Raw genomic sequence first — 24037 nt, forward strand, 5'->3', positions numbered from 1 at the left:
GTATGTACCATGGTTTGATTACCTATGATGACGATTATGGCTATTCAATTGACTACGCGTAGTTTAAGATTCTAGCTATATAAGGCCGAGAGTCAACAGGCAAACGTTTGTTCTTCTAATTCGACTATCGACTCGTCCTCGCGTGGAATACGTTCGATCAACAAAATTGTTTAAGTAACCTTCGCTTTGTCGTGTAGCGATACGCTGATGATTTACTGCTCTCCGTTACCAATACATGAATGACAAAGTGTAATTTTAGCATTTTGCTAAATTGGATAATAAAATGTAAACTGCAGGCTGCTTCTCGAAACTTGTCAATCTTATTTCCACAAATATTGTACAAAAGCTTCGATATAAAACAGATAGTACAAAATATTCTAATGTAGGTAGTACAGAAAAGTTTATACAAATATTCGAGAGTAATTATTTACAGATTGTCTTATGGCGCATCTAATACTGCCTTAGGACTGCAGTATATTACATTTAATTATAAAATAGATCGTGTGTAATGTATTAAAAAAAGAACGCTCTAAGGAAACGTTGAACCTTAAACAAAGGACTTAAACGTATGTTACTTCCAGAAATACGCGTAAATATCGCACTTATTAGCCGGTGAATTGAACGATGAAAGTATGCACAATAGATGACGTACGAGTTACAGGACTGGAATTTTTTTCTTTGCGCGACAATCGCGTCCTAATTACACCTGCAATGCGACGAAGAATTACACTGTGATAATGCTTACTCTAGATTCAGTCTAAATCGAGAACACGTCGCGCTAGATCGTTATACGTTTTATCGTCATTTTCCAAGAATCCTTGGCTAGCCACGCCAAAGATGTTTGTCCATAATAAATCGCACCAGCAACGACAAGACCATGAGAAAAATGATCACCGCTCCACCGACCAAAATGGCGCCGTATTCTGAAAAATAATAGTCATTGTGTTTCGTATCCGAATAGATTGCGATAAAAGCACGTTAAACATGTTCTATGACATTTTGATTACTCGAATCTTTCAGCGAGAATACAAAAACACGAAAAAATTTAAATTTCAAATCGTCACATTGTAACATTTATTCCTTATTTTCATTTTTACTCCTGGTAAAAATGACATTTGTATGCCGACGAGTATAAAAAACAAATTTAATTTTACGTTGGAACAGGGAGGTAACGACGAAGTGAAACGACCGTGCTTTTCTGCAAAAGCAAAAAGAGGAGAAAAAAATATCAGAAAATGGAGGTGATGTCACTACAAAGGCAGACCGCGTGCATTTTGCCGTGTTACATTCAGTGATTACAATAAAAAATTGATGGTAATGAATCTTCAGCAGGTCGAATTATGCATGCTGGAAACCGAGCACCATTAAAGATCTCGTTACACGCGACATGCGTGCTCCAAACGATGGAAAATTTCACGGCAAAGAGTCGCGTTCTCCCCGCTCCCTTCCTCCTCCTCACTTTGCATTCAAACGAATTTATTCCCCGTCGCAGCGTGACAATTCCAAGTACAAAACACTGAACATACAATTACGAATCACAAGACAAATAGGGCTGCGATTTTCAATGCAATTAAAAATAATTATCGCACTTCTGAATCATACGTTTAGGCGGCGTTACGACCACTTTGTAAACAAAATCTCTCACGCTATTTAACATGCGTTGATAAGCAGCAGAAATTAAAATAAAAATTTATTCTACTAAAACCGTGTAATAACGAATTGGGATAAGGTACAAGGACAAAAAAAAAAAAAACATTAATCTCAGATTTGAAAAGAAACGAATACATAAATACATAAATCTCCCATAAAAAGTGACTGGAACACACAATTCCTAATAAAAATACTTACTTCGTGTCCTTCCACCTGTATCCTTGATTATGGAGATGTTATCCGTGGAACTTTCTCTCGCGAACAAAGATCTGCGGGAGCCGAACATGAACAGCCTGCAAGGCATTGATGGAACCGAGATTGACGCGTGTTGACCGTCGGTTCTCCTGGGATGGGAACCAAAACCTGGCGACGTCAGACCTGGTTGGAAGCCAGCCAACGGAGTCGCGTCCGTCCTGCAGGATGTTGTATTGCACGCGGAATACCGATTTCCTGAAAAGTTGTACGGCCAACCGACGTGATTCGGTGGAACAATCGCGCTGTAAGGCGGAGGATCGTCATCGTTTCTCTCAACGTCTTCGACGGCGATCGTTGTCTGCGTGGTGGGTCCGTTTGTTGAAGTCCTGGAGGTGGTGGTTGCGTTGGCAAGCTCTGGCGGATCGTCCTGGAGCAACTTCGACGATGGCAACATGATTCAATGTATTCTTGATAGAGAGATTCTTTTAAAGATTGGTTGAAGTTAAAAAATGTATGCGTTCATTGGCGATCTGAAAGGAAATGGAAAAATATATTTTTAGGACTATTACGTGTTAACGCTTTAACTGAAACGCAATTCCTACTAGTGTTCCAGTGTATCGTGACAAATGATCATGCACGCTACTAAAATTATGTATCTAAATGACGGCTGACGTTAGTAATGCAAGTATTAATGCCTTGAATAAAGTCTGAAAATACTGCACCGATGTTTGAGACTATACTTGTCTAAAGCTATGCCAGCATTATCATTAAATAAGAGCTCGACGATAATTTATTACCGCGTAATAATTCGCGTTTACGCTTGCAAATAGATTACAACTAAAGAAAATGTTAATACAGAAACTACGTTATCGCCACATGTCACGGAGAGAAAAAAATATTTTTACCGTTGTGCATTTTCATTAAAATCTCAACATCCACAACATTATTTTCATACCGCGATTTTATATTTATTCGTGTCAAGGGAACTTCAAAATACCGAGAGAGTTTCTTTTGCCAGACGATCTTTTACCCTAATCTTTCCTTCTGCTCTGATTCGATCGTGATTCACAAACAGGTTTTAATTATTGATCACATACCAGTAATCCTTGAAACGAGCTACTGCTTTCCTCGCGTTCGGACACTGGATTGGATGAATGATCGACCTCTATATCAACGTGTGTGATTTACGAAGCGAAGACGAAAAGGAATGACGTAAATTCGAATTATCTCGAAACGTCGCAACCAAAGAAAATAGAATTCCGATCTGTTCTGAAGGAAAACTAGAGCCCAATATAATATGCTGAGATGGAAGAAATAAGAAGAATTTTCACCATCAGTCGAGGAACGAGTTCCAGATGTAACGAGACGTTTATATTCCTGAGAGAGCGATTCGAAGATTTCGTAGTAGCTCTTTCATTCTGTAGTTTGCGTAATTCGTTTCTATGGTCTACTTTAGCGGTTTCAATGTCAAGGATAAGTTGAATAACCCCGAAAGTATGGACGAGCAAACAGCCAAGGCAACTGCTTTTCTCTTCGAAGACAGTCGTCGGTTCGATGAGTCAATGGGGATCCCGAATGTGTTTTGATTCCTTTGGATATAAAATGCCTGAAGCTACTTGTTAATTTGAAACGTAATAAAAGTGAAAGTAATTTTATCGATAATTACAAGATAAAGCGTGATGGGAACAAAATTGATTTTTAATTATTCCGATATAATTTTTAATGTAATACGAGTAAACGTTGAAATTGATCTAAAAGTATTTATGTAACTGAAAACATACCGTATCGGATTAACAAACATTGTTGACGTCAAAATTAATGAAACATCTATGTACGATTCCGTGTACTCAAATTTCGCTAAATTTCCACTCCAAACACGTAGATTCTCTCGAACAAGTAGCAATCCAAAACGAAAGTGGTACTTTCTCTAATTAATACACGAATCAAATACACTTTTCACGAATATCGATAAATTACAACCACCGTCTTTCATTTCAAAGAAACATAACTCTGATCAAAATCATATGAATAACGTATCTATCACCACAAACAATTCCCAACTTAAAGCAACTGGATCATGGCCTACCTTTCACACTGCACTTGTTCCGAAGTAAAAACCACAAGCGTCGTCTCAGTCACAAATTCACGATCCGACGAACATCAGGACGTGTCCAGCAACTTGTCAACGGTCCTCACTGTACCACTACCGCAGCACGTCTGCCCACAACAGTCGACAAAATCAACCGACTACAACCGATGCTCGCGATTTGTACATTTCGCAATGGTCGAGTGTAGACGACACGATCAACAGGTAGCAATCGCAAGACCGCGATACTGTAGACCGGAAACTGTCTTATTGACCGTACGAAAGTACGCGAATACTCGAGAACTCGTTAGATACACGAGGCGTGAGATGCTCCTTGGATCCTTAATCACACAGAACCAACGAGGGAAGTGTGCAAACGCCTTTTTCAGTGTCGTTTGAGACATTTCTTCATGCTCAATGCTCGGACAATTGTCGAAGGCCCTGGTAATATTCCTTGTTTGTTACCCGAGTCACGATGGACGATATTTTTTAATTTTATAGTATTGACGATGATACACGTTGCGAGTAACTGCAGATTCGTAGACACATGAACAAGAGACGAAGATTCTAATATTGCTTTGTAACTCAGGTTGTCGTCTATGATACCTTTATGATTTTATAGCGTCCAGAAGAATAGCTGGCGTCAGGTGCGAGTAGCTGCAGGTCCAAAGACACGCGAACAATCGACAAAGATCCCGATAATATTCTTCGTTCATGAACCAAGTCACGATCAACACTCTTATAGTTTTTTAACACCCAGAAGAATGGTTTGCGTTGGCTGTAGATAGTTGCAGGTTCGAAGACACACGAGCGTCCAGTGACGATGATAACGGAGTGGCGGTTGTCTGTCGACAGACCATCGGACCAATCGCGCACTCTACCACGGCCAATCCTGCGTCCATCGTTGCCCACCTCCGTGTCTATCCTACGGGAATGTCGAGGACGTTGCCGGTGATCAAGGTCACAACCACATCGTCTTTCGTGGTGGTCGCCGACTAACTGTAGAATGAATGTGACTAAAGGAGGCCGATTTGTGTTTAGCTATCTTTCGAATAGCTTGCGTCAAATATGGGAGTGGTGCCGGCAGAAGAGGTATGGTGAGGTCATAAATTGGTCAGAGTTTAGAGAGTTGTAACAGGAATTTGAGTAGGTGGATACATAAGCTAAAAGAAATACAGTAGGTGGATACGATTTCAGGTAAAATATGTTCTTCTTCTTCTTCTTGTTCTTCTTCTTTTGCAGTATCTATATTTTAAAAAATTCACCTAGCGAAAACCTATTTTTTAGAAAAATATCAGCGGACTGATTTACAGTCTGTCATTCGTTAGAGATTAAGAAGAAAGATTTGAATGATTAACAATTCGACTTCCAAAGGTGATCAGGTAATAAGGATCGAATGTTCGGAAAACTTTCCCTGCGCATGGTAAGTTTTTGCCATTTACTCGAAGTCACGAGGCAAAGTACAAGATACCTGTTTCTCTTAAATGATTTGCAAATTACGTGTCATTGCAAGAACAACTCGTTTCTGTCCTAAACCTCGATTTTATTTTAAATTTTAAACGTCTCGTTAAAAAGAGGAAAACCTTCATGTGAATTAAGAGAAAGCGAACGTAGTTTTGTCGAGTGAAGCATATTTTTATTTATTTACATTGCGCCTCGTCAATGATTGGCCTGTTACGCGGTGTTACGAGTTACACTGCTTTCGCTGTGACAGCAGTTAGGAAACCTCGAATTATGTAACTACGGCGATACGTCAACATGATCGAATACGATTAGACACGTATCAATTTATGGATGTCGCTGCAAAATAGTCTACAGCTAATTTTACACGCACTCGTACGATTTGACACATCGGAAGAAAAACGCTCGTGATGTAACTCAGAATTTTGCACGTATCATCTAATAATGTAAGAAAACATCAAGATCGTTGTGATAATTTTACGACCTATAACTTGTATCCTTTATCTCAATAACGACTGAGATTATTTTTGTCAAGAGCACTTGCATGTTTTCCTGTGACTTCAATATTTCTGATATAAAAAAATCACGATTTGAATCCATAAATATTAATGACTGCAATAAGCGAATGACAACAAAATAAAGTGTGTATCGTAAACAGCGACTAATTACATTAAGTGATCAGGTTAAGGTCAGGTTTTTTTCCTCTCCTCTTTATCTATCTTTCCATATTCTCTCTTCCATTCTCTAAACTGAAGATACACTCTTGAGAACAAATTCTCACCTAGAATCCAGCACACCTACTTATACCACTCTAGGACAGATTGTTCCTCCTATGCTCTGCGAGCAAAGATCCCAGCTTAAACTAACGCAACGTAATTACACAAGAATCTGTGAGCAACTGCGGCGAGACAACCTCTGAACAATCAACCAAAGGTTACGCAAACTTCATTCGTATTGCAATAAGACGCAGTACAAGTACATATTCACCTCATCACCAGCAAAACGCATCCGATTAAATGCGTTCAACGGTTCGCACGATGACGCTTTTTGCCGGCAAACCTCGTTGTCATTCACCGTACAGGCGATGCTTGAGAAACAGCAGATACGTCTGCTAGGTTGTTTTAATTTTCAATGCAGTGAGAGCACATTTTCGTTGCGGACTCGATCGCACGAGTCGTGTTCCGCATACGTTCGCGCGAACGCCAAACCTCCGTAAACACGCACGCACACCTGTAGGCGTGAATTACGTGCTTGGCATACTTTCCACGGTGTCAGTGAGGAGAGAGAAAGAAAGGAAAAATACACTACAAAAACGTGCGAAAATGGACAACAGCAGTAGCGTAGCTCGCTATCGTCGCCGCGAATCGTGATTTATGCGCACAAGTTAACTACCGAATCGACAGAGCGATATGATGAAAGATCAAAGTTGATCGGAGTCCTATTGGTCTCGCGGTCGTTCGAGATTTCATAGAAAACAACGCGGAAGCGCGACCACCTTCCTGAATAAAACGGAATTTTTCTATAATAAGAAAAGCTTTATTACCAGGATCGTTTGTTATCCACGCTTAATGTATCTCGACAAACAAGTTTGTTTTGCAACAGCAAAGCCATGTTAGATGGAATAAAGATATGTAATACGTGATATTAAAACATGTAAATGAAGAAGTGAGAAAAACGCTTGAAGTGAACGATGTGGGTTAATAATATCAATTTAATATCATGCTTGTAATTCCAATAATACATTTAGATTATTCGCTTTCCTTTTTGCTTTCTTTTTCCCGTAACCCCGTTTGGATCTTCAAGTGGTAAGTTATTGTATATTATTTGTTCGATGATCTTTACAATATCATATAGAATTGATATAAGAATTTATTCATCGACAAGCTTCAACTTCTACTGTGTGATTGATTCTAATTTATTAGATGTATTAACAGCAATTCGTTGTCGTTTATAATTTGTAATTTGTAACTTGCGAAATGTTGCTAACAGTGTTAATTCATTTCTCTGCGGAATGCAGCAAAACAACAGAAACCCACCGAATCCAACAAATATGATGAAAAATTGAACTTACCTTCTTTCGTTTCCATTTCAATAGGAATATCCACGAAGCACACAAACTTTGGTCCCGGGTACGAGCAGAAACGAAAGAGATATCATCGTTTCCGTATATCCAGGGGTAACGACCCTATAACGAGTCGCGGCGCGAAACGAAGCCGGCAAGTCGAACGTACGCGCGCTGTTATTGAAACTTGGATGGTGAAGGTGGTACGAGGCGATTTCTCGGTTGCACTGCGATCGCGCGATAGCCTGCACGCTCGTGTTACGTGAGAGGAGAAGGGAAAACGCACTCGCGAGATCGTCGGTCATAAAGGTAGGTTACTACTGGATCTACGGCGACTACGACACGACGGTTCGTTCGCGCGAGTAACATGCAGCTCCAACGTGTTATGTGCGCCAGAGATGCATTTTTTGCGTTCACATTCGAAAACACCGGCCACGCTTCTCTCCATCGTGCTGAACGGCTACCTACTGAATCGTGGCCGAGTCGCGGAAGCTGTCGGAGCCTAAGGAATCCGGCAACGTGTTCGAACGCGTTACGCAAGAATTTTATGTAACACGTTACAAAATGATGCTGAAATCTTTCGAACGATCTCATTCAGTCGGCCGGCGAAAAACCTCGCTGTTACTCGAGGTTCGTGGTGTTTCGCGATAACCAGAGTGGCAAGAATTTTTGGTTTAGATTAAGGTAATTTTTGCTTCGGATACCAAGTTATGGAAATTCGTTATAGACATAATGTGTATTCTATTGGTAAGTAACGGCGTCAAGCACTGACGCAAGCAAATTAATTGTTTGTAAATATATTCATTTTTATTCTATTATCTTGACCCCCTACGACCTGGATAGATATTCCGATCGTAATAGGTTATAATCGATGTTATTCATATTCTATTCATACTCTTGTACATATCGATATTGTTATTACGAGAGAAAATTCTAGAAATAGCGCTAATACGACCAATAAGATAAATCATTTATTGCATTCACTTATGCATTCATATATTACCTTCGTAATAATTAATTACGTATTGTAACCATCTTGGTAACGAGATCTTTCTTCAATTAAAAAGATACAACATAATGACATGGATTTCGCTAAATATTTGAAAAAAATCATATATTTATAGACTGGAGAAAATCGATAATCTCCCCTCTTCTTGTACGGCCTCGAGATAAGAACTAAAAATACCGACGAATTTCTTCGCGAATTTCAGTCTCGTAGTCATGGACCCTGCAATGTCATCGAAGCGACACCTAATCAAACCTATTCGACACCTAAATCACGTCTAGCGGGAACGACCTACACGTTTCCTCCGAAACCCAGGCAATTCGAGCTGCCAGTTAGGTCTGGAGTCCGCGATAACGTTGCCATCGTCGTTGCAAAAGCGAGTCAGTCGGTCCTAGTTTCCAGAAAGTCCCGTTAGAGGAATCTCTGCCGGGAACGTTGGGGATCGTCTTTGTGCCAGTGGAAATCGTAAGATTGGTATCGCGTTCCTCCCTCTGATATTGCGTCTCACCGGTGGCGTCGTCGTCGTCATTGTCGTCTTTTATTTCAAGGGAAATTAACGACGACCGGGCGAGTAATTGTCGGCTGTTAAGCCGCCGCGGAACGTAATTACGCGAGGACAAAGCGACGTAGCAGGAGTAAATACGGAAACGCGGTAGCGAGGAAAACGAATTTGTCACGGCGGTTTTCGGGGAGGGTGGTACGAATGGGGTAGAGGCGGCGAAAACTTCTTCTGCCGCTTTCATCGGACCTAGCGAGTTTTCCAAAGTTCCCCGGTCGGTTCTGTCGGTGATAGGCGTGCGATAACGAGCACAATGGACGTTGCATAATTTTAATTGGACGCTTTGTCCGACCCCTGTCTCCTTTACCCGCCTGGTAACGGGATTACGTGTCAAGAATGATTTTAGCCGAACGCCCGTCGCATCCTTCTCGGACGGTTCGATTTTATAATGAGTTCGATCGTGGTCGGTCCCCTTTTGTCCACAGCCAACGAGGAAATCCGGTGCATTCGAAGAATTTCATTAGAAGTCGGGAGTCACTCTACGGAACTTTCAGACACCTCCCTATTTCAACTTCGGTTTGCCTTTCCTGATTGACAGCTATTAACTGATACTGTCTTTCCTGATACTTTTCTCGTTCTTTCTTTGTGAAAAAACTCGAAAAACATACAGGAGATTATTTACACTAATGAAGGACAAAGCTAAGCGATTTTTCGGATAATCGACCTGGCAAAATTAAATTTATGAATGGCATAAAACAATTGGAAATGAAACAATTTTCATGCATGGATTTATTAGTTCCATCGAGTAGTTTATTATAAGACATTAAACTTGGATACTTGAAACAGGAAGGACAAGTGTACACATTTTTACGCAATTTAATGATTCACACTGTGTTTGAAAAGAACTATCAATTTTTTATATCTTTTTGTCCTTGTTCTCGTTTGTTTTTCAGTCTAAAAAAAACGCATTTATCCTTGATTCTGAGAAAAATATACTTTTCATCGTCCGATTCTTGTACTTGTTTATTTGTTGACTCTAATAAAAATATATCCTTTTTCATTTCTGCGAGAATTTTTACTTAGCGGAATAAGATAATGCGATTACAACAACAACTGATAAAGCGCGTTTCTATGGATTTAAATGTTCCACGTGGAGTACAGTACGATAACGGTTCTAGTTGGAATGTAACGTTACGCACAATACCGTTCATTGCGTAACAATGGCGATTCGAAACTACATCTTCCGCGCTTTCAACGCGTAATTTAATTCGTAATGTAACGTCTGGCTTTCACCGACGTCTGAAAGTACACGAAAAGATAATTCTTCCGCAAGACGGTATCTTAATGCCGCGAAACTCAGCCGTCAGATAATGCCTGTTATTAATTTGCAAGGACGGTAATGCGACTTCTGCGCTGAATAAGGTCGCACACTGCGTAACTAAAGACGTTGCTTAATTAAATTAGCAGTTACAGCTAACGTTAACGTAAGAGAATCTCTCCCTTTCCACTTGTTCCAAAAGCATCATCGAAACGTTGTGTCTCCTTCCTTGGTATACAAATTTCTCTCTAACTATGACATCTTATATTTCAACTTAACATATTATACACCTTTCTCCCTAGTAGACTCGTATTTCGAAATATGAACGATTTCTCGACGCGTACAGTGCCTACAGTATCATTACTTAATTCCTTAATATCCAAATTTATTTCTAATTTACAAGGAATGTACAAAGAATAGCGATCTATAACAAAATATTTTTACATACAGTCAGCTACAATAAGTATTTGTTCACCTACTTAACTTTTTTAACATATTATGTTATCTCATTTAATTTTTTGTTGCTGTATGATAATCATGAATATGAAACAGTTGACAATATTACCTTCTTCTAAATTCTGTCGTTTTAATTGTAACCTTGTGTACATATCTATATGCTGTATGGATGTTCTGTATTCGTTGATCCACCTACATGCGAATCGAGTATGGTAAATGGACGAATACTTCTGCGACTGTGATCCTACCATAAAATATACTTTAGCTTCGATAATGTCAGTAGTCCAGTTAAATAAACAGTTAAGTGACAAGTTGACTCTGCCCACGAACATTACGTCTTGTATAGCTTGTATGTTCCTACTTCTGTGCCCACACACGTCATAAGCGTAAGCGTTGTGAACTTAATCACTGCTCTTATTTATACGTATGTTCCAAATTCATTAAAACACATTATTCCTAATTCATAAGACTACACATATTTTGTCTCAAAGTAATACTCAACAAATGATAACGAAGTAGTACCACCATTCAGCATCACAAAAGCACACTTGATCACGATCACTTAGCTCGGAACCAACAAATCGTAACCAACAAACCGAATTCCACCATACGTATGTCCGTATTAGCCATAAGTATTCGCATTACAGGCATTAGAGGGAGGAAATGGACTACAGCGTTGCACAAACGTTAAGAAACACTCTGTGTACGTTGTAATTAAGCGACGAGCAATTACTTCTTGTCCCTTGAATATGACGAAACGGATAGTGGCGCAAGGTATGTACATGGACCCGAAAGTCCCGGTGATCGCGCGATGCACTTATTTCGGGGGAATTAACGAGCGTGGGTTGGCGTTGGACGGAAGGGTCGAAGGGCGGAATGGAACGCCGAACGTGCGAGGGAAGGGGTCGTGCAATTTAATCGTCGTGAATTAAGCGCCAGGGGACGTAATTACGCGTAGAACAAAGCACTGACCCCGCGGTCCACGCGGCCAAGTAAATACGGAAATATAATGGTACAAATTTGTCGCGAGTGCACGGCACTGCATCCGTTATCGGCGACCATTGCGAGGGCCCGCTCCCACCGACTACAGGTGGGGGTCGCGAGTGCAATTTAAAAGTCCATTTGTTTCTGGATAACGTCAGGAGACGCCGACGCCAACGGTACACGCATTTCATCCGAAAAATATTGTACCTGAAAATGGTGTACCGGGGTAATACGTAATGGTTACGCACGGCTTCTGTGGACGATGAGTTAAAAATAGGTGGCAGAGGGGTGAAGAAGCGGCGGGATAAATTTACCGATAGCGAGACTGCTGTTTTGGCCAAGGATTTTTATAGAGATATGAATACGACACTACGTGATAGATAAGCACATTTATATTTTGAAATATTCAGAGATTGCAAGGAAGTTTGTTGAAGATGGAAGATTGTCCCAATCGCATATGTCACGATATTTTAGGAAACAGTTTAACAAAAAATTGATTAGCAATGAACTTGCTAAAAATGGTAATAGCGATATTAGCAATTTTGCAAAAATACTACCGCGTGTAAATTCAATTTTGCATATCAATTTACGAGCATCCATAACTATCATGTAAGTCACAACTATCATGATTCGCCTCGCCCAATTATATTACTCGTTGATCGAAGAAACCTGTTTCTATGAAATACTTCTCATTCCTCCGCCGCAGTTTGCACCATTAAAGTTAATGCCCCTATACATCACAGGTCACGGCGTCGCGTGTTTGCGGTTTGTCGCAAACAGTCGATGATTAAGTTAACGACGCATTCATTCTGCGAAACGAAGGAACATTGTGTCCCCCTCATGCATGCGTCTGTGTCCTTGGCAAATTGCGTTAAACAGTCCGTTTCTCGTGCGCGTTTTGTGTCGCGTGTCTTTCGCAGTTTAACGATGATTCGCGCAATTAATTCTTCGCTTCGCGTTTCCGAACTCCCGGAAGAGTTATTGATCGGTTCGATTATCATCGAGGTCGTTGACTCGCGCTGTCGCGCTCCCTACGCCTATGCGTGTTACAAACTATGTGACAGTGAATTGTGAACGAAACTTAAATCATCGTCGTTCGAATTTCGCCTCGTATTTTTCAACTTCCCATTTCGACGACTGTCACCGATCGATTACAGACGGTTCGCAGCGTGTTTCGCGTACAAAGCGCAACGGTCGACGCCGGCTTGTGTGTTTTCAATGTTCACGGTCACGGTAGCGAACGTTTGCGCAATGGATTCGAGAAATCGTGTCGAAAGCTAGAACGAAGTTTCAAACACACGACTTCAGTTATTCGAGACACGTTTGGTAAACGGTACTCTGTTTCGAAATGACTTCGATCCTAATACATCGTTGAAAAACGAGTATATGGATAAAATGCGGGATTTACACGAATCGCGTTTTGACTAGCTAAAACCTGAATTACGGTATTTTTTAGATTTTGAATACAGTTTTTAGGACGATGACAGACACAAGAATATGCAAGAGACACATACAAAATATCGCCAATTACAGAACGTATTTCTTTTTTACATTGACAGTTCTTCAATATATACCTGTAAATTTTGTTTTGAAGAAACAATGTAAGTAAAACACGAACTGACGTATTATTCTAAATCTAACAGTATTAAACATTTCACGTCACGTCTATACAAAGTACGATTCGTCTTATTTTCTGTTGATCCTAAGATATACATATTTTATGAGCAAATTAAAAATTCCCGCAAGTATGTTGTAAATTTGCGCAGCGAAATACGCGATGAAGGAAAGATAGAGGCCCGTGCGAAACAAGGTTTAGTTAGCCAAGGACGTGCATTAGGATTGGACAAAGGAGCCAGGAGGTTAGTGATATAATTTATTCGTAGTGTAGATGCGTGCGCTCGTGAAGAACAAGAGACACGGTGGCAACAGTATTACGGCGAACGAGGATAAACGAGTGTCATAATTAAGAACGTTCCACGGAAAAGCTCGTTTTCACGACACTTCGAGCCTCTCGTAGCTTTATCGTCGCTTCGTGTGTCGCTTCAAGTGAGGATATTGCGCGTGCACGTGTGCTACGCCATCGCATAGACGCGCTTACACACGCGTTTGCCATTTTACTCGCGAGCCTCCAGAAGCTGGCTTCGCTCCCGGAAATTGCACGGCGTGAATTTAGCGCTTTGCCCTTCGACAGCTTGACTGAGTACACTTTCCGCCGCGGCGTGTTAGACGACAGGTTCGCTGACGCGCGGCCGCCTGTTCGCTCGTGTGCGTCCCTGTACGTCGTATTTAGGTTATACGGGGTGTTCCACAAAGTAATCGAGCAACGAGAAACTCGTGGCGAAAGTAAGATGGCCATTAACGCTTTCGCGTTGAACCTCGTCTAACGAACACTCGAGTGCGCCCGTGGTGAAATTTGAACGCGCTGGTGCCACCGTTTAGTTCAAATGCTCGTAGTGTACGCTACTGGTGCGAGCATGCGCGCGTCGCGTTGCTTTTACGCGTCGAGTACCATTGAACGAGTTAAGGAAGTTAAAGTTGTTAAAGAAGCGCTGCTGCGAATGAATCTGCGAAAAATTGCCGAGAAATGCTTCCACGAGACCGTAACACGCGATTAGGGTACCATCAAATCTTTAGAATTTTTTGGATGGAAATGTAAAAGATGACGAGCTGCTTGATCGTATTGTAGTTCGGTTAATACAAACGCGAAACCTTGTCACGGGACGATTATGTTACAATCGTTAGTTGTAAAATTGTGTTATGTTATCGTTTCGATCTTTAGAATGTTGCCGAATTCTTGATTAAACGAACAATCATATTAATTTATCAATGAAATAAATCTTCGTTGAGGAAAGAATATACCAAGGAAAATGTTATCTACTTATTATCTTAATGATATTCAGTTGTCAGGATGTTTGTCGTCCACGGTGTCAATAGATCGTATAAACTCAGATTGTTTCGTTTATCTTACATCTGTGGCTGTACAGTACGTTATGTTTAATGTATGAATGAGCCTAGAAAGCGATACGTGGAATACAAATGGTTCTCGTTAGAGTCGCGAACGATCGAAAGAATTTTGCGACGCGTTACATCTCGAGTCATGGATTAATTTGACTCGGATGACGAGCGTCACTTTTCATTGTTAAATGATCGTCAGATTTAATCACTAATGATATTTAGTCAGGAAAGCAAAGTTACTATTTTCATTTATTTGCGCCTTAATGTTAATGGTCGAGGACTGGAATAATTTAGTTTCTGGCTAAATATAGACGCGATAGACCAGAATAGAACCTGATGCGGTTATGAATAATTACAAACTGAACAGTCTTCTATTATTAAAACTGCTCTTATCGAAGACTTCGTGACTAAAGCATAAACCTATTGACAAGCTTGCTAACTAAATTTAGTAACATTTCCTTAGGTCCATCTTCTTTCCTTCCTTCTAATGTTCAATTTTTACCATGTTTTGGCCATCACAATATGAAATGTCTCGAAATACAAACGTGTCTCTGTTTGTATCGTTCGAAATTAACATAATTATAATTGTCAGGAACTAGAATACGCCTTGAAGGATTCGATCCATTGTATAGTTTACCGTATAAAGTATGCTTGTGTTCTTTGTAATATTAAAATCAGTTGACTAACCTTTCGATGTATTCGAACTAACACCTATCCAGAATCAACTCGGTACAAAGTACAAGTATCTTTGTCACTCGGTGGAACTATGACACATTACACACATACGTCAAACGAAGGAAGTACAAACTGAAGGATTTTCAACGAACAGCATCGTTAATTACAACCAATGACACTTAAGAAATGTCCACTTAAGAGATCATCTAGCAAACATCGACGTCAGATCAAACGCGGAAACGGTGGTAACTCGTACTGGCGTCGCCACTTTAACCTACCATCTCCCGCGATGATCAAGGATTTCGAGTGCGCTTCTGCGCCCGAATTTTCGCGGAGTCGTGAACAAAAACGCGGTCCAGCCGACCAACCATCCAGTTAGCCGCGTTTTTTTTTTCTTGTTCGCTGAAGCGAAGTTTGATTCGACCGCGATGACATCGTTGACACGACATCACACTAATCCTTTTTTTCCTGTCGCGTTTGCGGTGAGTCAGCGAGCGTCACACTTGGTGCACGCTGGAAAACCAAAAAAATGAGACAAAAACCAGCAAGAGCATGGAAAAATAGGAACTGACGTGAAAACAAGGGAAACAGAGAAGCAAAAAAAGGGGGGGGATAACCGTAAAACAAACCGCGTATACGAAATGATACAATGGTTCTCACGCGAGTATTCGAATCGTGGATTGTTCGCGACCAAGACGATGGCGCACAGTCGGTGTACAACGGAACGACAATTCGAATTTCCATCGTGTTCGCTGGGTAGCCGCGCATTTTTTACAGAAACGCGCCCCGTCGCCCAGTTGGCGCCGAAACCATTGATTAAAGTCCGGCGCCGACCCATTTTTCCCCGCTTCTCTGCCCCTTTCTCTCAGCCCCTATATATTTCTCTATCCTCGCTCCTCGGTTCCTCTCTTTTTCTATTTCGTTGGTCCTCGCTATATTTCGTCCTCGTTCATGCTCTTACCCCTTCCATTTTTGCTTCCGAGCATGGCGCGTACGCGCGAACTTTTTGGCACGGAGATGTGAACGCGTTAGTACCGCCCCGATTGAGAATCACCGACACCACTTGGCTCCGACTGATCTATAAACCTGTGATGTCTCTGTGAAGCATCGCCAGCTAGTCTGCCTCGCGTGTTTCGGGTATATCGCTTGTGATAAAGCATGTTCACGGACGATATTGCAGTCTCGATCTCTTTTCGCGATCGTTCATTGCTTGTTTTAAATGTCTAATGCTACGTTGCCAGTGGAAGATTTTTCGAGAGCACGGGATATTACTAATATGTAATATGTACTTTCTCGTGAAATCAATTAATCAACTAACGATGAGAAACTTAAGAAAGGTTCAAAACAATTATAAACGATAAACTAATCTTGGAGTTCCGAGAGATTCTTGGAATCTCAGACCCCTTTGGGTTCTGTATGACTTTCCTTTCCAAGAAATCCTCGGAATTCCTGAGGTCCTTGGAAGATTTAGTTCCTTGATGTCCTTGGCATTTTGGAAGCCTTGATGTTTTGGGGGCCTTGAGCTTTCCAAAATCTTCAAAACTTTCTCTCAAGGCTTCTGTCATCTCTCCAAAGATTTCGAAATTTTCTGGAATGTCTTATTCGCCTAAAATATAAATTACATTTAATGCGTATTCTAGCGTATTACACAGTCATCGTTATATTTAATTGCTGCTCTCGTCATCGTGTTGACCTCCATTACATATGTAGTAGAAAAGTAATAGAAAAAATTCTACCAAGAATTGCGATATTTACATACATCTCTGAAACGAGGCTATGAATTCGCAACAAGACTCTAAAAAGACCTTGGCGCAGAAGATATTTCTTAATCCAGCCTTTGCCAGAGTCGACATAAGTTAATGAAACTTATGTTTTAGCTACCAAATAAACATAACAGATCCGCAAAGCGAAATTATAATTACACACATACATACATTTTTATATTTTTCTTACGCGAAAAAGCTTCATATAAATTGTAGTTTCTCTTAATATCGTTTTAACTTGAAATATTAGAACAAGAATAGGGTACAATAGAACGATACATTTTCAGAATGGTATCGATTCCGAATTTGTACCGCTACATTTAACAAGCACCAGCGAGCCGAAGATACATTGCACAGTGATGTATGGCATGCTTGATAAACAGTCTATTGAAGTCGCTGTTTCTGAAAATACCTGTATTATTCAATACTTTTTTTGCGATCTAACTGACCATAAGCGCCCTTCGATTCCTTTTCCATGTGCCTCTAACCCGTACAAACATTTCGGATGAATTTTAGAAAAATGTTCTCTCACAGAAATTCTACATGTATAACAATGTTAACTTGGTTTAACGCATTTCAAGCTTCAGCAAGATTGTAAAACAGATAAAACACCATCAGAGGAACGAAATCGTTTGGAATATTCGTATTGTTTCAATTCGAGTGAGCAGCACGTGATCGAGTTATTTGATTTACTGCGCGTTTCCCAGATTCGTCGGAATTTGTCGTCGATTTGCGAGATCGCGCAGTCGAACTGATAAAGGCTTAAATCGTAGTGAACCGATAAGATCGTTACCATTATCATACGTGGCGTCGTTCGACGCATTATCATACGTTGCCTCGCGTTTATTGAACAAAACAACGATCGAGCTGAAATTGATTGCTATCGTCCGCGAGAAGCATTAATAAATGAAACCTATTAATATCTATACACGCGACGTTTTCCCGTATGGTATATTAATTTTATTAAATAATGGTCACGCTCGGAATTTTGGAACTCAAAAACGCAGGAAGAAGGCACGGATTGTAATAGAAATTTATTCTAGCAACAAAATGAAAATACAACACGTAAATGCGGTAATATAATATTATGGAAAATACGAGGCGTGTATTTACGTGATTTATTCGATAACGAAGTTCGAAATCGAAATTTATATTACGCCCGGGGTGTTCCGATTGCAATTGATTAACGTATCACGTGCATCGTGCACGCTATCCATTACAGCTTGCTCGCTGCTTGATACGACCACAATGACTGACCGTGAGCACCCGCCTATCGTTTAGCGGTGACGTCTCGCCAAATTACTACTCAACATGGTAACTCTTTCGAAGAATTCATTGGCCAAAATTCTAAGTAACTAGAACACAGATCCTCTAATTTATAACGATAATTCACAATTCATTTCTCGAGTAGAAGCCGATATAAAGTCAGAGTATAAATAAAGATTAAAACGTAGCTATTAACTCTTCAAATATATTTTTTAAAGTATTTATAAGTCTATAGTATTTTCAAGGCTAAAAAACCCCATTGGAATAACCAATTTAATGCGTGCCATAACTACTGAAAGATAATTAAAAAATACGTTTACATTCTTTTTTCGCCTGTAAAAAAAAATACAAGAATCTATCTTTATTGGTTCACTTCCATCGTAAAAAGGAAAAAAACAATAACTAATTAAATTTTCTGTATTTTTATTTTTACTTTCAATAATTGTAATTTTTATTCCCGCTTATTAATCGTCGAAAAGAATTTCGCGACTCCGCGCCGATGGGCGCGTTCGTCACGCGAGTGAACACGGGCGCAAGCAATTAACGGATTTAAATGGGGAGGTTTGCCCGTGCAGAACTCGCCGTTGTTTTGCGTTACAATTTGTAAATTGTAAATTCGATCCACGCGAACCCACGTACACTGTCGCGACCGTAAAACGAGATAATTAATGAACGCGATGAAACGGTAACATCGGAGGATTCAGCCTGACGATATTCCACGGAATATTTCGAATATCGCCGACTATCTTGCAATCAAGATACCCGATACGTTGACGAGTGCAACATGGCCAGAAACAGTTTTCGATGTAATCGTGATACCATGTCGGAAAACGATTAATCGCTCGAACTAAATTCGTGATAATGCGCGTTAAAATTTATACAACGATCTTACGATGAAACGGTTATGTTTTCATGTCTCGAACGATCGATGTTCAGAAACAATGTCGCTATTGGCGTAGATTTTACGAACGTCAGTTTTAACGGATTGGATTCGATAAGGGAGCTTTTGATGGACGATTACTCTGAGGGCGCAAATAAATCTTGATTACAAAGTCACTCTGCAGCACTCGGATTTATCACTTGCAGTCAATCTCGGTTTACAATTTGTTTTCGTTTCTTGAACCACTTGCACGTTGTGTTTTTAACAACGCCGCTATTCTGGCTGCTATGGTGTTGATTTAAACATTGAATCTCTTTAGCGAGAAATTCATAAACGAGGAAGATAATTATTTCTTATCTTTCTGCAAGAATAGAAACCATTTGTAACAGAATTATTTATTAGTAATATTATTTATTTTGTATGGTTGAATTAAAGAAAACCTAAACATTTAAATACATATATGTATACCAGTATTTTCTAAAAAACTAAAAAATGAAACTCTCAAGAAAAAATCTCTCTTAACTCAGTATCAAATTCCATACGACGAACGCTCGTAAAGCATTGTCGAACACGAACACTCGCAGCTTTATTGTCGACGAGTTCCAAATAATTTAAAATCGAAACATCCAGATTCGCTATCGCCCGAATCGTATATTCCTGATATGAACTTGGTACAGTGTATTTGAAGAACGTGCGCGAAGTTGAACGGGGCAGCACTCGTCAGCTATCTTCACCGCTGGTGCAGAACTTAAATCCGCACAGCGTAGTACGTGCAAGCGCTAAAGACGCTCAATGGAGGCATTGGAGACGTGGTGTAAGTAACGATCATATTTTGCTGCCATAACGGAACGTCACACACACACGGGCCCCTGAGTAGGAGCGAAGGTGGCGGCGATATCGCTGCCTTTTATTATTGGCGCAATAAAACCCCCGTAACCGAGTAATAATTTAAGAGTCGAGCGCCGTTCAGCTAGAGCACCTACGGCGCCGCTGTCAACTCTACGCTCCGACTAGACGAGCTGCCAATAAGCGAGCCTGTGAATCCTTTCGGCTTGTATAACGCGAGCTACAGTGACTTTTTACGAGCTTCCTGGAAACGATTTAAAGTCGAACGACAGGGCTCGAACGTGAGCTTTGAGAGCTCGATCGTTGCAACGTGTTTGACTCATAAGGCGGGTGTAAGAGAAGGTTTAGTGAAACGGTGACGACAGCGTTGAGCTACGTCGTAAGAAGGTTTCGTTCATAGAAAGTTTCGAGTGGAATAATTCAAAATTGGAAGGAGGATAAAGTTCTAAAATTATTAGCGAAGGAAAGTTCTGTGTATCGATTTCCAATGTCAACGATATAATACCGCACATTGTAAGAGAGCAAAGTTGTGTTAATCGATGAATAGCAACATGAAATCAATATGCTTAGTTCTACGAGCTTACCCTGATATTCCTTCATAAATTTTACTATCTTCCAATACTCTACTCTTCTCACACCGTTTTATCTCGGGAAACTTTAAAAGCATGAAATATTTGCTTTCTACAGTTCACGTAAACGCACTTTTATTCTTCATAAAACTATTCGAACCATATCAAGCAACATAACATTGTGAGTTTAATTTTTTGTTCGTGTCATTCATATATGAGTCAGAGTCTAGATCGTTGTACGCTATATCTGATGAGTTTAAAGGTTGAATGAAGCTTGTAGATCTATTTTCGATTAACCTCGGTCTCTCTCGCCAGTCAAATTACCACAACGCTGTTCAAGTCACGCATCTTGAACTTTTGAAAAATGATTAATCGTGGACCACGACGACACTCGTCAAAGGAGATCGGAAGTCACCGTGTCTTTGTTCCGTTCCGCCGCGAAGGAGCTTGCTCATAAGTTTTCTGGGACGTAGCGAAAATCGATCCGCGACGACGAACGTCTGAATAAGCGCGGGCGACGTATTGTCGAACGCTGGAAGAATAAGGGAATTGTCGTTAGTCCGTCGGTAACACGGTTGAATTGTGCGCTGGAGAGATCGAGAATAGATATCAGGTCAGACGTTCGGTGTAACGAGGTTTTCTGTTATCGAGCCTGAGATACCCCTGTCTACCTAGCGGAGGCAGACAGTCGGTGAAAAACGTCGGTGAATACCGGTCGCGATGCATTTCCGTGTAACCGTGTCGGATGGGGACAGAAGCAAGGAAAACAGAGTCACTCGGGGAAAAGTGGATCCTTTCTTCTTCGGTTCTGTCCTGCGCGATTCCAATTTTCTTTTCTTCATGTAGCAATTGGTATTTCGGTTAGTATTTGCGAATCTCTTGAACAGTCGAGGTTTTATTGCGTTTTCTCTTATTCCTTCTGGAGAGTAACGATATGTCTGACTGCATGGTCAAACCAACCTCAGCCATAAACCATATCATCTTCTTACCATACATAGGATGCTACAAACAATTTAATTTTACGCTAGAAATATACCAATATCAATAAATTAATGGACCAACTTTTCTCTTTGTGTTATTCACATTCCATGTTTCTTACTTTAGAAATCCTATATAGATCCTATAGTATTTGTTTCAGTTCCAAAACTTCGTAACCACATCTTTGAAATATCTAACCATATAAAACCAAGTAAAGGTACGAGAATGCATTGAAACAAACCCGTCGCCGTATAATAAATGCAAGTGGAAACTGGAACGAAACAAATAAAACACAGCGGTGAAAACGATTTTTTATCTCCATCGAGGAAAAAATCGTCTTTGCACCTTTTTCCGCATCCAGATCGGAGTTTGCAATGCCTGCGAACCACTTTCGCGCGATATGGTCGATGGACCGACGTTTTTGCAGCTCCTTTTTCCGATAATTAATGTTCGCCGGTGCAGGCCGAAGAACGTGGATGGAGGACAAATGCGAAAGAGGAGGCGAGGCCAGATTAATGATAGTTTTACTTGCAGCCATTGTAAGAACGATGGATTTGACGCTATCAGGGGTGCTAAGGATACCAGCTGGAGGAAAGAAGCGAAATTTATTAGTCGAACGTATCCTGCCTGAAACCAAGATTTAATATATTCAACTCTGCCAGAACGAATTCCAACTGAAATTTTATTCGTTGTTTTAACGCGACGCTAATGTTTTTTGCGATCAACGATTCCAATGCAATCTCGACTGTTTTACCAGAGAGTAGTAAAATCGCTTTCGGTTCCAGAATTCAGAGCCGACACAACCAAATAGAACTAAGTTGAAAGGATTTTTTTATAGTCTTGTAAAATCGGGCCAGATCTAATCGCATGGAAGAGAATAACAGTAAATTGGAACGAACATTTGACTCGATTTTGACCTGATTAAAGTCCATCTAAGACCTTGTACAATCACGCCGTTCTGGATCGATGTACATACTTTCGATACGTGACTGTTTTCTGTGCAATAAAAGCAAGTCCTTTCTGTGAAACTCATCGTTACTCTTCGTTTTTCGGTCAGATAATCCTGTTTCTCTATCGATCGCGAGGACCGGCTAGTTTCGTTGCAAAATTTCTAAATAATTTTACTTATAATTCACAAAACGTAACGTGCAACAATTATCAGAGAAAAATGCATTTATCTGTAATTCTCGTCGATTTCTTTTCACAAGATTCTATACGTAGGATATACCAAACAATTTCACTTCAGACTATGACCAATCTCTGGCGCGAAGCTCAACGACCCTAACATTATTCTCACAATTGGCTCGTATCCCGCGTCTCATATAATATAAACAACCATTTAGAAAATCGTTTAGGGGGCCCATACATAGCAGCTACGGCCGCGAAAATTACATCTCGGGGTTAGAGGAACAAGGAACAGAGAGTAGCCACGTCGATACATCCGAGGGAGGCTTAATCCAACGCGAATCGACATAAACCACGGAACTTATATACCGTCGTAATGTCGTGCACCCGGCACCCTCTGGAGCTGAAAGGGATTGGACGAGAGTCGACGCGGGATCGTGCCGGCAGGAAAAGGACTGGTTCTCTCGGAAACGTGCTCGTCGTGACGAGCTGCTTTTCTTTTCTCGCGTTTCCATTTTCCTCTCGTTGTCCCTTTTCCTTTCCACTCCGACCTTCCCTCTTCTCGTTGTTCCACGTCTTTTCACAGCAACGATACAACGCAGTTACGACATCGAGTCGAAGGAGCATTTCTCGATCGATACCTGGCACTGTTTATTCTTGCCTTACCTCCGACACGCGGGAAAAAGCAACTGGGTGACGTGAGATGCAGCCCGACCGAGGGGTGGAGGACGTCGAGGCTCATGACGCGGTAACGACAATATGGGAAGACTGGTTAAAATCGGGAACGCGAGGGAATCACGATGACTTTCGCGTTGTAGACCGACGCGTCCTCGTCGCGGTGAACCGGAGGCGACGTGGCCTCGTCGAAGAAACGCATTTCCGTCGAGTTCGAGGACCCTTCTTGTCGAGGGATTTTAGCGTGGCCTGACGCGCGGAGAGAAAAACGAGCCTCGGCCTCTCGGTGGCTTTTTCGAGGACTATATAGCTCGTTATTTATTGCCCCGTCGCGTTCGGTAAATTATTTTCACAGATCTCCCCACGAAGGAACGGGCAGCCGAACACTGTGGAAATTGAGCGGAGAGATGTGGAATTTCAGAGAAACTCGTCAACGAACTCGAGCTAGTCGTAAATCGGGATTCAAAATTTTGCAGCTAAGGGTGGGAGCGTGTTGAAAATTGTTGCGTTGTGTTGGAAAGTTTCGGATGAACGTTGGGGAATTTTGGAATAATTGTGCGGGCGATTTTGTGCAACGCATTTGTTGGG

At 40.9% G+C, this 24037-nt stretch overlaps 1 protein-coding gene and 1 long non-coding RNA gene across 5 annotated transcripts in view; one reads left to right on the plus strand and one right to left on the minus strand.

Moving 5' to 3' along the window:
* Nucleotides 1-298: 298 nt before the first annotated feature.
* On the minus strand, nucleotides 299-7604 carry LOC117153301 (uncharacterized). 4 transcript variants are annotated; one of them, XM_033327216.2, is made up of 3 exons: nucleotides 7464-7604; nucleotides 1849-2375; nucleotides 299-923 (listed from the first exon to the last, which is right to left on the minus strand). In XM_033327216.2, the coding sequence occupies exons 2-3, from the start codon at nucleotides 2297-2299 to the stop codon at nucleotides 823-825; spliced, it is 552 nt and encodes a 183-aa protein (XP_033183107.1). In that variant the 5' UTR covers nucleotides 2300-2375; nucleotides 7464-7604; the 3' UTR covers nucleotides 299-822. The 4 variants fall into 4 exon arrangements, with proteins under 4 accessions (XP_033183107.1, XP_033183109.1, XP_033183106.1 ...); XM_033327218.2 differs by lacking the exon at nucleotides 7464-7604 and adding an exon at nucleotides 4538-4781; XM_033327215.2 differs by lacking the exon at nucleotides 7464-7604 and adding an exon at nucleotides 3932-4779.
* A 430-nt stretch (nucleotides 7605-8034) lies between these two features.
* Nucleotides 8035-24037, plus strand: part of LOC117153303 (uncharacterized) — a 33005-nt gene continuing 17002 nt past the window's right edge. The window contains exons 1-2 of the long non-coding RNA XR_013059172.1: nucleotides 8035-8201; nucleotides 11381-11507. This is a non-coding gene — a long non-coding RNA (uncharacterized LOC117153303). The remainder of the gene's footprint in view (nucleotides 8202-11380; nucleotides 11508-24037) is intronic.

This window comes from Bombus vancouverensis, chromosome 1 (genome assembly GCF_051014615.1).
Source record: "Bombus vancouverensis nearcticus chromosome 1, iyBomVanc1_principal, whole genome shotgun sequence".
NCBI classification, from domain to species: domain Eukaryota; kingdom Metazoa; phylum Arthropoda; class Insecta; order Hymenoptera; family Apidae; genus Bombus; species Bombus vancouverensis.